Here is a 19,105-nt window from a genome sequence, read left to right as displayed (position 1 = left end):
TACCAATTCGTTTTTCCTTAAACCGTATACCGTACCAATTATAATTGGTATAAAAAATTTGCTACCGGTACCGTACCAAGTATATTTGGCTACCAACAAGTTTGGTTGGTATAAATTGGTAATGCTATATACCAACTTCTTTTAATAGTTTATTGTAAAAATTTAAAATAAGAAAATACATTGGGTAATTTAGACATTTAGTAAAGAAATTAGTTATGCAGTTCTTTTAATTTACAAAAGAATTCTATTGAAAGTAACGCTAAAGTAATGTTTTAATTTTTTTTCTTTAATGTGGTAATGACTATTGACTAATGTGACCAAATAACTTATATACGTTTTTAAAAATGTAAACAGTAAACACAATTAACAATGGAAATTTATGATTTTGTTTATATATATATATATATATATATATATATATATATATATATATATATATATATATATATATATATATATATATATATATATATGAATTGGTTGGTACGGTATTACCATGGTATTCAAACTTTTGTACCATTACCATACCAAGATTGTTCAATTGGTACGGTACTACCAACCAAACATGTTGGCTACCAAATATATTGGCTATCAACTTTCTTGGTTCGGTTGGTAGAATGTTGGTTGGTTTTCCGTGGTACAATTTTGACAGTCCTAATCGTAAGTTCTTTCAAACCCACTACCTTAACAATAGATGCCGCCCCCATTGGAAAATTGATACAAAAGAGTCGTCGTAGATCCACCATTAGACCGCAATCTTAACATCATTTGTTAAATGAAAGTAATCGTCGTTCGCTACCAGATAAATAGTAATAGACGAAAATTAGTATTTGTTGCCTGGCTTGAAACGACACTAATTTTCGTTAAATGAAAGTGATCTCTTTTATCTAATGCTCCTACGATGATCTCAAGTTGTTGTCGTTACCGTCGTCCATCATCACCGCTTTCCACCAACATCGGTCGCCACCACCGTCCCTGGCCAACACACTCTCTCAAGAAACACTCTTTACCCTCTCAAGAAACCCAAACTACCGCCACCGCCCTTCTCTGGCTTTATCATCCTTGGCTAGCAATACCTCCTCATAACCATCATTGTTACACATGCAAATATGATGTCAAAACAGATCTGTTCATCTTCTTATATTTATTGTTGTATATTCGTCCAAAAAATTAAATATATGTTTTCATCTTTATTCTTTTATTTGATTGGATTTGTGATATTTTTGTATCACCTAAAGATTTTAAACTTGCTTATAAGCGTGCATCACTTGCTGTTGGTTTCCAGGTAGTATTCTTGTACAATGTTCTGAAGTGTATATAATATATATATTTATTGAACTTTTCAAAATTGAAAAATATGTAAGTTGTACTTTTAATGTGTTGTTGATACTGTTATCATAGTATAGTTGCTAATAATACCAATAGTATAGTTAATAATAATACCTAAAGATTTTAAAGAACAACTATTTATACTTAAGTAAGTTTTAATTTTATTATTTAACTTTTCATAATCGGTAAACGAGTTTTGTAAATTAATTCTATTGGTACAAATCGCAATTTTCATCCGTTTTAGAAAAAAATATAAATTTACATAAGTAATATCCTTTGATTATTAAAAAAAGTAATTTTTTTTTACTGTAAATAAGTGTATATTTATAAATACAAAGAGTAATATCCCTTGATGAAACAAATTGTGTAACGTTTCATTAAAAATACAATGAATTTTTTATTTATATTTATATAATTAAATGATTATGAATCCGCTTCCATTGGTTGTTAGTAGTGGGGTATGTAGTTAAGTCCTAGCGAGTGGGGTGTGCATCCCACTTAGAAGTGGGTTTCACCTTATAAATTACACGAATTTTTTAATTTATTTTATAAAATTGTAGAAATTGTCCCAGTTAGTTGGGTAAATGTTGACACCCTCTTTTACAAATTTCAGTTTTTTTTTTTTACTCTTCTTGCTTTTTCTTATTGAAATTATGTCTACCATGCCCATCTCCTCAATCTTCATATATTAACCCCGTTTCACTTTTAGTTTTGCTCTTTTTGAAAAAAAAAATCAAGAAACTCTATCTATTTTTATAAGTTGTAAAAAACAACCACCAATTTGTTGTTTTCTGGCTTCAACCGTTACTAGAAGGGTCACCCGCCACCACCACTATAAGTGATCACTATTACTAAAGGGAAACCGTTGTTAATTATATCGTGGACCCGGTTGATTTCGATTATGGATCCGCCACCCGTTGTTATGCCACATTAATCATAGAAAAATATTTTAGCTTCTATTAGCCATTAGTTGCTAGATTCACTTGTGCTTTACATTTATGATTTATCCAAACAATTACAAGTTTGCTTATTATCACCATGCAGCTCAAATCTGTACGTTGCTGATAAACATCACAACATAAGTCTGACCTACTCAATTTCACAAATGTATACATTTTAGTACGTTGTAAACCACACCTCTATACTTGTAATTATTACAAATTTAATCAACACAACATCACCATAAAACTACTACATGGTGAATTATTTTACAATATCTCTAGAGTTATTCAACATAATACATCATACCAATCAAAGTACCTTTTCATGTATTCAATCATATCATATCTCTAATCAAAGCATGATCCAGTTGCTTGGTAGTTGATATGAAATTCCATTAATTAATATCTGCTTTTTTGTTTTTTAACATGTTTTGGAGTTCAACTGTAACCTGGCATACATTTTCATATTTATTCACATGCATTAATTAATCATAATAGTTGTATAATCAATCAAAGTAAAGTCATATTCATACCCTAGTATCATGGTTTCTGTTGGCAAATAGTTCTTTTGTGGTTGTGGTTGGCTTAGCTGGAGACTTACGTGTGCATGTAACTCATTATTATTGCAATGCAATCCATAAACCTAAGGTTCAGATCATTATATATGCTCAGTGGTGATTAGAATGCATGTCTTAGTTATACTTGGAAAGATTGTCTAGGTCAGTACCTTCTTCAGTTCTGCTTGTTCTTGAAGTAGGAGATCTAGTTTCTTGTGCAATTCTTCATTTTCATGAGCAACAAGACTCCCCTAAAACGATATGAATTAGAATTCAGAACCTGTTTCATGCATAATCTAAGGAAATTAACAATTATTGTTTGTTTTGTACCTTGTGGTGTAATTCTTTTACTTCGATTGTTAATGCTTGTTCCTGTAGCAAGAATAAATGTAGTTAGTATTTGGCTTTGTTTCCATGTTCATATCACTTCACTCTACACACAATGATACTTATGTTTGATAAGGAAATAAAGTTCTTCATATTTAGTAACAACTGAAATGATATATCTGTATGGATGACAATAACATGAGAATCTCTACCTTCTTTGTTCTGACACCCTTTAGACTCCTTTCCAGTTGGGCTTCCAGATTCTGGAGATCATTGACATTCAAACCAAAAAGTTCTTCGCCCAACAGCTGCCTGCAAGAATGGTATCATTGGATAACAAATATTAGCGAATTTTAAGATTTATCGTTGATATTATATTGTTTTAGGAAAATAAAAGAAAGATTAGGGGCTTTATTTTTAACCTGTGGCTTTGTTGCAAATATTCAAGTTGTTGCCTTAGTTGAACTGCCTCTCTTTGCCAAATCTATTGGATGAGAAAAAGAAATGCTTAAGTATAAAAGATATATGAAAAATCATCTCCATGTAATAGTGCATGAAAAGTGAATATATATTCTTTAGTTTGTGAATGCATGTAATATAAAGGCTCTTTATCTGCTTGTCACAAAATCGGATACATGTGTGTTGAATAAAGATTCAAAATATAACTACATTAATAGTTTTTATTAGTGGTAAGCTATTTGGGTAGTGTGTAGATCAAGGGGCATGTCTTTTGATGTTTCATTTTTGACATTTTTTTTTTTTTTTTTTTTTTTTTTTTTTTTTTTTTTTTTGCATTATAAAAATTTGCTTGTCGTTTGCATTTTTATTAAGTGGTGCAAATTCTTCATCTCAACCCTTAATTCCAACTTTCAAAGGCCAAAATTATCATATTAAGGTCTAAAATTGAAGAATCTTATTAAATCTTAAGAATTGTGGGGCTTAATGAAGGATTGGTATGTTGAACGAATGATGCTCAGGAAACGAAAGGACTTTTGTGCATTCAACAAGCTACGAATGATGAAAATTTTCCACGACATAAATTTGACAATCACAAGGACACAAAGGGGGACTAATGAAAATTTTCCACCATTATCCCCATCATGCAACCACCTAATTATCAATTAAACTCATGGCCTCAAATTTTCCGATCTGGCGTAAACAAATCCAATCCACCCTAATTAGATTCTACGTTGACAAATTCATCGATGGATCACTCTCCGCACATGTGCAATTTATCGACACTAAAACAAGAGAAACAAATCATGTTTTCCTGCCTTGGTATCGTAGAGATCATATCATCCTATGTGTTATGTTCTTATCCTTGGTAGTTGCTCTGATAAACATTGCTCGTGAAGCCTTGGAGTATGTCATTGCAAGTTATGATAGTGCCTCCCGGTCACGTATCATCTTGCTCAAGACCAAGCTCACCAAGAATCCAATAGGTAACCTATCTGTTACTGAATTTCTTCATGATATACATTCCATTTCGAATGGCCTAGCACTTTCTCAAAATCCTATTGATGAGGAAGACCTCCAATTCCATATTCTTAATTAATTAGGGGATGAGTTCAACATTAGCGTAGCCGTTGTTAGGGTCCGTGAGACCCCTTATCGTTCTCATAACTCTTTGATATGTTGTTTGACTGTGAGCAACAATTGCAAGAAAAGGCACATTCACCAGCACCTTTGATTACAACAACACATTACAGTTATCAACAAACACCATTATCATTATACAACAGATTCAACCTCTCGGTCAGCTTGATCTCGATCTGGTTCGAATGTTCCAACAAAAACACTCCATATTAAGGTAATTCTTCCTCACGCTCTACGACCTTTTGTCAAGTTTGCAGCAAAACAGATCATGATACTCGTGACCAAGGTTCTAAAAAGCTTGCCATGGATCCAAGAGTTGTACATGCCGCCAAGCTTTACCAAAATATCATTAACTCCTATATGTGTATAAAAATGAATAATATTTGAGAATATATGTAAAAATATTAATTATATACTAAATTATCGTCTTAAGTCATGGTTTTACAAACGACATGGCTTGGAAAAGCTTGAGGCTTGACATTGCCGCCAAATCATACCTTACGTTATTTATAACCTTGCCCACAACTACCGAAAACTCACTCGTTTTCTTAAGGACAATAACATCTTATTTGAGCAAGCCCCGTCCATGAATGCCCCTCCATCAACACCAGTTATCAATGCAACCTCCTCCCAGCCTAATCAATCCCCCTATACTTGGATGTTTGACACATGGACCTCTTATCATGTTACATCAGACAACTCAGGACCTCGACGAAATCATTAAGGGTCTCTCCATTTCTCATATTGGACACACATCTCTTTCAACCTCATCCCACTCTATCTTTTTAGCTGATGTTTTGTGAGTTCCTCATTTATGTAAAAATTTGATTTCAACTACCAAGCTTAGAAAATCTAATAATGTTTCTATGGGATTCTTTCCCACACATTTTCTATCAAGGGTTTGCGCATTGGATGGTTCTTATATGGGGAGAGAATGATAATGACATTTATTATGCTGCCTTGAAAACACTACCTCAAACCAACTTTACCATCAAGTATTATGTGTTTGACTTACATCACACTTTTTGTTATCCTTCTGTTTTTTGAGTCAATTATTCATCACATATAACCTTGTTCTAAGCCATTTTCATTTTTCGATTTTCATTGTGACTCTTACTCAGTTACTAAAGGCCATAAGTTACTATTTAGACAAAATTCTTTTACAACCACAAAGCCTTTGCAACTTGTTTAAACTGATGTATGGGATCCTATACAAAATTCAATAGATGTATTTGTTTAATATATTATTTTTGTTGATTTTATTGTAAGTATGTTTGGCTCTATCCCATAAAGAAAATTCTAATGTTGTTCCATTTTTCCTACATTTAAACACTTGGTTGAAAAGTATTTCCAAACACCACTTATATCTATTTTTTACGATAATGGTGACGAACATCAACATCTCATCGCATGTTTCAATCTATAGGTGTCTCACATCTCACCACTCCCTCTCATACTCGTGAGCATAATGGTACTGCTAAAAGGCATCATCGGCATATTGTGGAAACTGGTTTAGCCTTACTTCACTATACAGGCCTTCCAATTATCTATTAGTCACATATGTTTTAAATTACGGTTTACCTGCTCAATAGCCTCCGTACACATGTACTCGAAAATAAAACCTATTTAAACGTATGCACAACAAACCTCCAATATATAACAAATTAAAACCATTTGGATGTGTGTTATCCTTGGCTTCATCCCGATTCCACCTGCAAACTTCAACCCATATCCACCAAATGCCTATTTCTTGGTTCCTCCTCATCCAAATCAGCTTACAAATTTCTTGATCTCTTTAAGAACTGTGTCTTTCACTCAAAGACATGTGTAATTCATAAAGACTTAATTTCCTTATCCAATTTTTTCTCACCACTTCACAATCTTAATTAATATTGTTGACTTCCTAAATACTCCTATACCTACTTCTGTTACAACCTCTATCTTACCAACCATGCCATTGTCTACATTTACCAAAACTATCTCTCATTTTCCACACATAACTACTCCAAAAGCCTTAATGCATGCCACACCAATATTCACTATCTCATGCCTACTTCAAACATGCTCCAAAAGACCAACACCAGAAGCCCAACTTAACGCTTGTACTACTACGACCTCCCCTTCAATCCATTAAACACCTTCTCCATGTTAGAATTTGGGCTCTTAAGAATATCAATTTAATTGTATATTTCTAGGATCTTGATTGCAATCATTTTCCAAAATCTGTGATTTCGATCCTATATCATGGGGTATCATGAAATCAGATTTGGGATAACCAAAAGAATTAGAATTTAGAAGTCGGACAACTTCTAAATCTAAAACACATAAAAGTACCTTTTTTTTTGTGTTCTTGAGAGATAGATCAAATAAAAAAATATGATTTTTATGTATATATGTTCCAGCCCAATTTTTGGAACATTCACCATTCTTATACATATGTAAACAATCAGTTAAAAGTTTGTTTATGGGGGTTACTCCACCTTTCTCTCATTCCTCAACCCAAACATCCACTAACCTACTAACCCATAAAGTCTAGTGCATTGACGTATTCAGATGCATTATTCACCCTTGCTACCACTATATCCTCTCATTTGATCCCATCTGCCTCTCTTACTCATTCCACTATCCAAACTGTACCTCGCACTAGAAAACCCAATCCTAGGTATTTTAGTAATAAGTTTGTCAACACATCCACCCTTCATCCCCTACTTACTACCCTAGAGTCAGCTACCAATACTTAAGCTCTTAAGGATCCAATATGGAGAAAATCTATAGATGACGAGTTTCATGCTTTACTTCATAATGGAACTTGGGAGTTCATTTCCTCATCTGATCACAAACCTATTGCTTGCAAATAAGTCTTTCGTGTCTAAAGAAATCTGGATGGTTCCATTGCTAAATACAAGGTTTGCCTCTTAGCCAAAGGTTTTCTCCAACATCATGGTGTTGATTACTTTGACACCTTTATTTTTATACAAAATCTGTTACTATCCATATGGTTCTCTCCATTGCTCTTCTCCTAAGCTATATTGTGACAACACTAGATCTACTTATTTGTACGCTAATCCGGTGTTTCATTTTCATATGAAGCATGCTATACTTGATTATCAATTTATTCGTGAAAGGGTGTCAAATGGTTCTCCTCAAGTACTGCATTTTAATTCTATAAATCAACTAGTTGATACTCTTACTAAACCACTAGGTCATGATCCATTTTTCAAGTTTTGTTCCAAGATCGTTGTCCCCAATGGAGCCTCCATCTTGCAGGGGCATATTACAGATATAAACTAGCTAAAAATATTACATTCTAGATATGTCATTATTCTAATTGATTTAATTACGTAGTATATATTAGGTTAATGGTTTGTTCCATAATTATCCTTTGTATATATGTTCTTTGTATCTCTGTAAATGGCTATGAATCCAATCGATATTCACAACAATAATTCATAATTATTAAACCCTTAAATATCATTATAAAGTGGTGATACTATAAGTAATGAATATGTTGTATGTGGGTTTCGAGAATCTCTGAATCTAAGGACTTATCAACTTCTATTTATGAAGATTTTATTAGCTCTTCGTTAGCTTAGCTCATGAAGATAGGTTAGATATGTCTACTGAAAAAGATGGAAGAGAGCCTCTCCTGATAAAGGTGGTCTTTGTAACAACTATGCAAATGCGGTTGCACGAAAAAGGTGTAAAACGTACATATTTCACAAGAGAGATGACTTCAATGGTTGTGTATTTGATGATGCAAGTTATATGAATATCATAGATATTTTTTTGATAGAAGTTATGAAATAAATTCTTTTGTGGAATTTATGGATGTGGTGAAGATGAATGTATAAGGTATATGCATCATTATGGAATAAGAATCAAACTTTGCAATATGTTGCTGGGGTTCAAAGAAGTAACTTCCACAATAAAAAAACATCAATTTTTGGTTACATTTATAGTATATAGTATAGAAACAAAGGGGAGTGTTGAATAATGATTCAAAACATAATTGCATTATCAGGTGCTATTAGTGGAAAAGTAGGTTTTTGGGTGTGTGGTAGACCATTGGTCATGTCTTTTGGTAGATCAATTTTTGTTTTTAATTTTATTTAAAATTTTGCATTATATATTCATTGGTTGTCCTCTGTTTTTTAATTAAGTATAACATTGTAGTTCTCATGTTCGTTTCAATATTTTTCACAATTTAATTGAGATTGTCATTCATATGAAGTTTTAAATTTATATTGAAAACTCTGCACGAAAATTGCATTGTTAGATGGCGTGTCTCCCTTTTTACTCGTAGGGGTATAGTGGTCATACATATATGTTTTAGAAATATAGGTTAAATATTTAGTTTCAATGAAATGTTTCACCCAAGGGTTTAATTAGGGTTTGATAATTTGGATCTACTTGCAACTTTGTACTCTACTTGTTATTCTCCTTAATAAATGAAGGTTTTTTTTGCCACGTGTCAATCTCTAATGAATTTTGACACTTGTTATTTTGTGGTAGTTTTGAAATATATATTATCCACTTGCCAATTTTTGGTTTGTTTTAAGTTTTAAAATTAAAATCATATACTTATATATGTAAAATATTAAATATCATATATATGATATTAAATTGCAATAAATACATTTATTCATTTCTCATTTTAAAGTTATACAATAAAAGATATTTTGTGATTGCACCTTAATTTAATATTTAAACTTTTTTTAAATTAACCCGTGTAATACATGGGTATCACACCTAGTAATATTAATAAGACAAAGTTGTTGAGTATTATATTTTACGTTTTTTGGTAAGCGTTTTTTAGTTGGAGTAGAGTGCAAGTACCTTGTTTAGTTTTCTAAATCTTTTAAGGAAGCTTGGAAAGTACAAACTACTTATGATCTGATCATTTTAGGCTCAATTACCAAAGTTGAGCTGTTTTGGTCTTACATTCTGAGAGGAAATATGTCATATGCATATTAAGTATTGACTATGGAGCTTTTTGCTAATCAAACAGAACTAAATAGTGTTAAATGATTCCAACCTCTTATTTGTTAGGAGAATAGAAGTTGGTATCAAACGGGCTGAATGTTGATTGTTTGACTCAAAGGTTTTCAAACAACCCCTAAGGTCAATATGCTCCCCAAAGTCAATGTTGTTAGTATATCCTACATTAGTGCAACATGGTGTTATAACCGGCTACATTAGTGCAACATGGTGTTATAACTGGCTATATATGTTGATGTTCTCATTCTTTCCACAAGGGCTCTTTTGGAGAGATAATCTTGGCTCGGCGTATATTTATATGGTATCAGAGCCGGCGTCCGGCACCCCCGTGGCTCAGCACATCATTGTCTATCCTCATCGAGCCTCCGACTGCGAGGAGGAGTGTTAGTATATCTCACATCAGTACGACATCATCTTATAAGTGGCTTATATGTGTTGGAGCTCCCCTTCTCTCCACAAGGGTTCATTTGGAGATAAAATCTTGGGCTCCACATATATTTACGAATGTTGATTGTGAGGTCCTATTGCCCTAATATAAATTCCATGATTCAAATAACCAACACACGATTAATTGGAATTTAATCTTTACCATTCAGGTGTAGGCTCTCCTATACCATGTAAACTAATACAAAAATTTGTTCATCTCTTTGTTGATCTCCTTATTTTGTATTTGTTTTTATTTCTATAAGAAAAACGAACTATCTTTTAATGGGATTGTTCAGAGGCTTGAAAGTTGAACAATACTCTACAAATGTAAACATAAAGCTATCAATTGAGCCTTAACTGCTGCAAACTCAAACTGTGATCAACAAAATAGTAGCCTTTCAGCTTGTATTATTTTGCTTTTCAAAACCCACCATCTTTCCATAATTTTACCAAAACAATTTTACTGAAAATCATGAAGGGCAATATAAGGGTGCATAATCTACTTCTTGATGTTCCAGATTTTCAACTCACAAAATTTAAGTGGCGTTCCAACATATAAGATCTTACCACTCCAGTGATGTATAATGCCACTTCAGCCACCCATCTGTGCAGATCTCGTATCTCAAAACACTTAAAACCATCAATCTACTTACAACAAAAATGATCAAGGATATCACAACTAGATTCCTGAGCCTTCCAGATGGAATTGCATCTTGTGTTTATAGAGATAAACAATTTCAGTGCCATAGTAGTTTCATTACTGAACTTGAGCCCTAATAGGTGAAGCCAGTTTGGAGCATAATCTAATGTTTATAGAGATCATTGTGTTGTCATCATAATTGTTAAATTTATCTATGGAACTTATAGAAATAGGAGGGCTTTTCGTGCGTTTGTTGTTTGTGCTCAGGTTATTGATTTTTCTTTTTCTTGTTAATATTTTATCCAAGATAAGAAACGTAGTCAGTCTGTTCTTAACATTGAACAAAATGTTTTCTATTAAAAACTCAACCCATGGAGAAGTGTCCTTTGATTGCTAAAATGAATATATATATATATATATATATATATATATATATATATATATATATATATATATATATACACACACACACCATAAGTATGATGAGAGCAAGTAATCTTCCAAAAAAACGGGGCATAATATATCACCTACAAAGGTTGTTTAAAGTTGAACACCATATGAAGCTTCAAAACGTAGAAAGCTACATGTAAGTAAGCTAAACGTTTTCATGTGCATTTCTTATTATAGTTATTTTCATTTATTATTATTATTATTATTATTATTATTATAGCATTGTAATTTCAAACTATTCTTTATTACTGAATTGTACTTAAAAGATCTATTGATTGTTGTATTGGGCTATGTTGTACCGATTACTTGTTTTTTGCTACATGACACAAAGGATATGTGGCTAACCATTCAAAAATTGATTGGATAGCATTATATTAACAGAGCAACGACAAGCCATAAAGAGGAAGAGACCTAAGATTCTACCATTTTCAACGGATAATTGCTTGATTGTTCAATTTTAGCATTATCAGTTTCTTAGATGTCGTTAAGGACTACCTACAATTAAAACAATCGATTCTTATCTAAACAGATAATTGAAAACCCTACTAAATAAACAAATAAATTTCCTGCATTTTCTAGAACAACGAGAACAAAAAGAGAGAGAACTGACCGGTGAGTATGAAACTAAACGAGCAAAGAATCGTTCAGAGGAATTTCTGGCACTAATAGAGAAAATTTAGTAGAAGCAACCAACAGAAGGGGAATGGAGGATCTGTTATCGAAAACCATTTGAGTGCTTAGGTGGTATAAATGTCATGGATGGCTCCATGGTTGACTTGGCAACGACACCACGGTCGTGCACACACCACCCCTAGTGCCACAGTCGTGCTGATTGGTGGTGTTTACGACGGAGGGCAACGATCCAATCAAGGGCTAATTAACAGCTTACTTGCTTCTTTTTCTTCTATCTCTTGCTTTTTCTTCGTTGGGAGTACATCAGTCACCCATAGTGGTGGTGCTCTTGGCTGATCCGGAAGCTCTCCTTGCACCTTTGTATGGAGAGTACTGTACTAGAGGAAATTCATGTCTGTCTAATTGTGCAACATGTTGGAGGAGGTGCATGTTTATATAATTGTCTCCAGTGGTTAACCGACCCACGTTGAAAAATAAGGAAAGGTTTAGGGCTTCAAAATTGGATAAATATTTATATAGTTTTAGTTAATTTAATTATATATTATTTTGAATTTAATATATATATATATATATATATATATATATATATATATATATATATATATATATATATATATATATATATATATATATATATATATATATATATATGAAAAATCAATAGAAAATACAATAAACCTAAAAAATCCATAGAAACCATAAAAATACATAAAAAAAATACATTGAAATATCTAAAAACAATTGACCTTACAATGCTAAAATTAAGAGCTTTTAAACAAATTTGATGAATTTTTTTTTTGAAATTTTATATTTTAAATTTTAAAAAAATCATTTATAAAATTTTGTATTCAGCGAACTTGTTAAAAAAGCTACGATTATTAGCCCTGAAAAGTAAACAAAAAAATATTAGATATTTTGATGTATTTTTCTTTCTATGTATTTCTATTGATTTTTTAAGTTTCGATGGTTTCTAAAATTTATGCATTTTCTATCGATGGTTTCCAAAGTATATATATATATATATATATATATATATATATATATATATATATATATATATATATATATATATATATATATATATATATATATATATATATATAGAGAGAGAGAGAGAGAGAGAGAGAGAGAGAGAGAAAAGTAGGTTTCATTAAGATTTAGAATAAGAATAGACGTCTTGAGATTTAATCTCAACTACATTTTTCATTATCGCTCTAGAAGTCTAGCATATCGGTGCAATGGGAAAGTTATAGTCATAAATGATTATGCAGCATCGCCCTTTGTTTTCCCCACACCATCTTCCCCACCACCACAAATGCCACCACCACTACTAACACCACCACATCTGCCACTAAACCCCACCACTTCCACCTCCGCCGCCTTTACAACTACCATCTTTGTCACCACCACCTCCTTTATCACCAATCAACATAATCATATATGATTAATCACTTTGTGAAGAGACATATTTATGTAATCATTTATGATTACGAATATATGTATAAACATATATATTCATATATGGTTATACATTTCTACCATATAATCATTCATAATTAAGTATTATATCGCCGCACCGATAAGTTGGAGCGTTTAGAGCCGTAAATACAAAATATGTTGCTTAAATTTGAATCTCAAGATCTTTATTTTTTTCAGGATCTCAATGGAATTGTCATATATATATATATATATATATATATATATATATATATATATATATATATATATATATATATATATATATATATATATATATATAATAGAAAATTTGGTTTTAGTGATGAAAAAATATCCAAATAATATATTTTGTTGGTAATTTTTGTCGAGTTTCCAAAAAACATACGACAAAAGATGATTTCAACAAAATTGTGACGAATGTAAAAACCTCAAACATTTTGTAGAAAAAACGTCTATAATTTCTGACAAAATTCCGACGTAATATTATTAATATTTAAAGTTACCGATTTGTAAGAATTTCGTTAGAAACCGAAAATCTTTTCCCTTTTTTTTTTTTTTTTTTTTTTTTTTTTTTTTTTTTTTTTTTTTTTTCCGACACTTATTATTATTATTATTATTATTATTAGTTGTTATTCCTTTATATTATTATTAATAAACAGAAATTGTTCCATCCATTCTTCGCGGGGAACACGGGCTGAAAATCTACTAATATCCACTTTGCGGGGACCTAATCTATAAAACTTCTGTTGGGTAGAGACCAATTCTGGCAATTTACGACAATATTGTAGCCAAAACGTAAAATACAAACTTAAAAAATGCTTCGGATCTTTTCTATAAATTACTAAATTACAAGGTCCACTTTTGTAGTTTATTCTCTATTGTAGGACCAAACATGTCAATATACAAAATTATCATATATAGAAAAAGTCTACAATAAGTCAAAAAAACAAAAATATATTATTATAACTATTGGCAAAAAGTCTAAAAACAAACATACCAAAAACATAAGAAGAAAAGATTATTTTCAGACACTTTTTATTATACATAATAATAATTATTTCACTAATATAAGTATAATAATAATTTATATAAATAGTCATTGTGGTTTATAAAAGGTTACAACTTTAGTCAATTTTAATATTTTTGACAAACATGGTCCCCGTTGTTTTAAAGACTTATGTCGTTGATCCTGAACCGTGTAAAATGTTTATATTATCCTTTTCGATTTCTTTTACCTATATTTTTGTTTAAATATAATTAAAAATAAATAAAAAAAGATATCAAAACACCGCTAACACCCACCCACCCACGCCTCCCCATGCTTTTGATCTTTTTAGCTTCAAACCAACATTCACCATTATCAAACAAATCGAAATATCTTGTTGCAATTCTTGGATCCAAGAACAAAATTGGTCAAAGCAAGCCCCTTTTAACCTTAAGCCTTTTAATCACATAATATTGGCAAACAGGCTAGATTCAGTGCTAGTATGAAGACCAAAATATGTATTTCCCTATCTCCTATGATTCTATTACTCTCTCAATAGTCTGTGGCAATAAACTAGAACTCTACAAACAAGATGGTGATTTGAACTCAATCTTTATCGGTGTTTACCAAGAATCATTAACCATAATTGTTATCAATTGTCGAATATTGAACACCTAATGGAGGTGACAGATAGGATTTAGTAGCAAACAGGAAATAGTGTATTGAAACTCGGTATGTTTGTTTTGAAACACAATCTATTTCTCTTTCTTAGTTGTTTTGAACCTCGTTCTGGTAGGAAAACATACACATGAACTTTTTAATGGTAGAAAAATGTAAAGTGAGGGACCTCTTCAATAAAGGGAAAGAAGGGGGTGGGGGTTCTTCAATGGTGGTGAAAGTGCATAAAATCAAGAATTGGATGGGTTAACTCCTTATAGAAAATGAATATATATATATATATATATATATATATATATATATATATATATATATATAAAGAGAGAGAGAGAGAGAGAGAGAGAGAGAGAAAGAGATCTACGACGACCGTGATCATGGTGGTGTTGGTGGTAGTGGTGGTAATGGTGGTGGTGGAGGGATAAGGAAGAATGGAGAGGAAATGGATGCATAACTGAAATAAAAGAAGGAAACTGACGAATCAAAAACAAAAAACTACATACACACATGGACGACTCTAAGAAGAAGATGAACTGCAATGTCATCTTCATTCTTTATTATTTTGTTCTTCAACTGTGCTCTTTATTTTATAATTTGGGTTTAGTTTCATGTTTGTGTGGGGGTAGATTGGGGTTGGGGTTTGGTTGGGATAAAGATTTGGGAGTGGTTAGATTGGTAGTGCAAAGGTGAAGATGCAGAGTAATAACCAAATCAATTCCATCTCCGACCACCACTATTTTCATCATCACTCGTATTACCATCTTTATATCTCGAATCATCATGCCCCTCTTCCAATTTCTCATATAATCCATCTCACTCTCCATTTTAGCCTATCAATATGCTCTTGTTTTACTCTGTTTTTTACTCCATCCATTATTTACCACTAGAGTAAGGGAGAGAAGAAAGATGATGATGAAACAACTACTAGGAGGATGGGGAAGAAAGGGTGGGGTATGTGTGTAGGGTTTATTTCTCTTGTTGTTTTTTGAATAATTATGCTCACTTTAAAAATAAAGAAATAAAAAATTAAAGGATGATAAATAAATCATTTTATGTAGCTCATAGACCATTATGCAAGTTTTAGAAACTACATGGAGATTCAAGTATAAAGACTACAAGGATATATGTATATGTGTATTGTATGTATATGTATGTATCAACATGTGAGTATATTTTCAAGGATTTGGTATGCGTATGCATGTGTGTTCACGTGAAAATCAATTTTAATAACAATAAAGTTAAATAATAATAATAATAATAATAATAATAATATGTATGTATGTATGTATGTATGTATGTATGTATGTATATGTACATGTTTGAGTGTGTGTCTATATATATATATATATATATATGTGTGTGTGTGTGTGTGTGTTATATGTGTGTGTGTGTGTGTGTATGTACGTGAGTATTAGTTTTAGTGTGTAACGTAGGGTTCAGTATGTATGTATACGTATGTTCTTGTGTACGTGTATTATATTTATATTTATGTGTAATCATGTGTATTACATATATATGTATGTGCAAGCATGTAACTGTATATTGAGAAAGTTTATACTTATAGATAACAAAAATAGGCCGACTACCCTTATTTTTTTTGTTATTCTTGTATACTATTCTAAATAAAGCTTCAAATAATAAATATTTTGTTTGAGATGACGAGGAAAAGCTATTTTGTATTTAATTTTATTCATGTGTAACTTGCGGATACAAGACATTCAAACAATTGAAATTAAGCAGTTATAATAGATGTATATATTATCATATAATTCAAACTAATCAATATATTATATCAATTTAGTATACGAATTATTATATCAAATTTAACAACAACGTTATTGCTATATTAAAAAAGACATATATTTGTAATGACTTGAAGTATATATGTGTTTCTCTGCAATACACGAATATTCGCCTAGTTACTGATAAATGAAATATTTTTCATTTCACCACATTAATTTTAAACTATCATGCATTTTTTCATTTACCACATTCATTTGAAACTCCTATGACTTTTCATTTTCTTTATAATAATGATTGTAAGTTGATAATAAGATTAAATAAATATAAAACCTAAAATGAATTCATAAATAAACTAAATTTCAATATTAAAAGAATATCTTTAATTCTACTTATAAAGTTATGTTTTTTTAGCTTTTTTTATATATTATATTTAATTTATTAGTTTTAATATATTGTTAGATGTAAACCATTATCATTTTAAAGCTACAACTTTTGAACAATTTGTATAAAATACTTAAATTATGAATTTGAATATAACATTACATGATCAACTTAAATATAAATTTTAGTTTAATTTAAACAACCTAAAAAATATTTTATAAATAGTTAAAAGTGATAAATTATAGTGTCTTTCTAATAATGATTATAAGTTGGTTAATAAGGTTAAATAAATATCAAAGCTAAAGTATACTCATAAATAAATTAAATTTCAATATTAAATAATATATTTACTTTTACGTATAAAGTTATATTTTTAACTTTTAAAATAATATACTTAATTTATTAGATTTAATATGTTGTTGTATGTAAACCAATATCAGTTTAAAACTAAAACTTTTAAACAGTTTAGACAAAATATATAATTTGTTAATTTAAATAAAACATTATAGTATTAAATTAAATATAAATCTTAGTTCTACTTAAGAAACCCAATGAGTATTTTGTGAATAGTTAAACATGATAAATTGTTGTGCTAAATACAAAAACTAAATTATAATATCAATTTAACTAAAATATTTCGTAAATACTTTTTTTTATTATTGTTAAGGGTTTTCAAATAAGTAGTTTAAAATAACTTACAATAATAATAGTTAAAAATAATTCTATATAAGTGATTATATTGTTATCTTTAAAATCAAAAAACAATGTTTGATGTTTTAAATAATTATAATGATAGCAATTTAAACATTATGCAAATAAATTTCAAATAATTAATTTACAATAACAAATATAAATAACATTAAACTATATATTATATTTAATTTTATTCATGAGCAACTCATATGTAGAAGTTATTCAAACACTTGAGATTATATGGTTATAATAGATGTATATATTATCATAAAATTCAAAATAATCAATATATTATATCAATTTAGTATACGAATTATTATATCAACTTTAACAACAATGTTATTGTTATATTTAAAAGAAACATATATTTGTAAAGATTTCAACTATATAGAAACTTTTCATATTTCCCTTTAATATATTATTTAACTTAAAAATTGTATTAACTATAAATATTATCATAAATAGAAGACTTCTTGAATTATCAATAACTTCAATATATTGTTAAATGCATAACCTAAATTAGTATATCAAACACACTTAAAAATATAGTATAAAATTTATAACCTAAAGTAAAATATTAAATAAAGTTAAAAAAAAACAATGTATATTTTTGAGAAAAGTTAAAAGGAAAATATTAAATACAGTAAACATCAAAGAATATAAATCTAAAAGCAAAATTAACTAAAAAATCTCCAAAATCTATTTTTTATAATAACTGAAATATAGTTAAGTTATTTTAAAATTAGTTTATAATAATAACAGCTAAAATAAGAAAAAATTATAAATTAAATTATGTTACACCACAAACAATTATCGATAATTTAAATAATCATTATGATGAAATTAAAATGGCTTCAGTTTTTCTTTAAAGTTAATAAATAATTATATTGGTTAATTAAAATAAATAAAAAAAATATAACTAATTATATACACATGTAAAGTGTGAGTAGATATCATTAGATGATTCGATTTAATAAGTGTTATGTTATTTATTGTTTAAATTAATTATAATTTACATTAACTAAATGTCTAAATGTAATAATAATTATTTTATAGTTAATATAAATGACAAAAATATTTTCAATGATATATGATTACTAAAAGGTTAACTATATAATTTTATTTCGCTCAATGCGCGGATACTCGTATACTTATATAGGAAACATTTTTCCTTTCACTACATTCATTTGAAACTCCCATGCATCTTATAGAGTTGGTTAATAAGGTTGAATAAATATCAAACCTAAAGTGTAATCATATATAAACCATTATC

At 29.8% G+C, this 19,105-nt stretch overlaps 1 protein-coding gene across 1 annotated transcript in view; it reads right to left on the bottom strand.

Annotated features, from left to right (window-relative positions):
* Positions 1-2,691: 2,691 nt before the first annotated feature.
* Positions 2,692-19,105, bottom strand: part of LOC145046540 (MADS-box transcription factor 23-like) — a 30,271-nt gene continuing 13,857 nt past the window's right edge. Inside the window, exons 3-8 of the mRNA XM_078994828.1 lie at positions 3,577-3,638; positions 3,367-3,466; positions 3,158-3,199; positions 2,998-3,078; positions 2,804-2,913; positions 2,692-2,719 (exon numbers count right to left, since the gene is read on the bottom strand). Of these exons, the coding sequence (XP_078850954.1) occupies positions 2,692-2,719; positions 2,804-2,913; positions 2,998-3,078; positions 3,158-3,199; positions 3,367-3,466; positions 3,577-3,638 (423 nt within the window). The remainder of the gene's footprint in view (positions 2,720-2,803; positions 2,914-2,997; positions 3,079-3,157; positions 3,200-3,366; positions 3,467-3,576; positions 3,639-19,105) is intronic.

Source organism: Lactuca saligna, chromosome 5, assembly GCF_052625555.1.
Source record: "Lactuca saligna cultivar CGN05327 chromosome 5, ASM5262555v1, whole genome shotgun sequence".
In the NCBI taxonomy this organism is placed as follows: domain Eukaryota; kingdom Viridiplantae; phylum Streptophyta; class Magnoliopsida; order Asterales; family Asteraceae; genus Lactuca; species Lactuca saligna.
The sequence above is the reverse complement of the archived record's forward strand: the minus strand, read 5'-3'. Positions and strand labels throughout refer to the sequence as shown.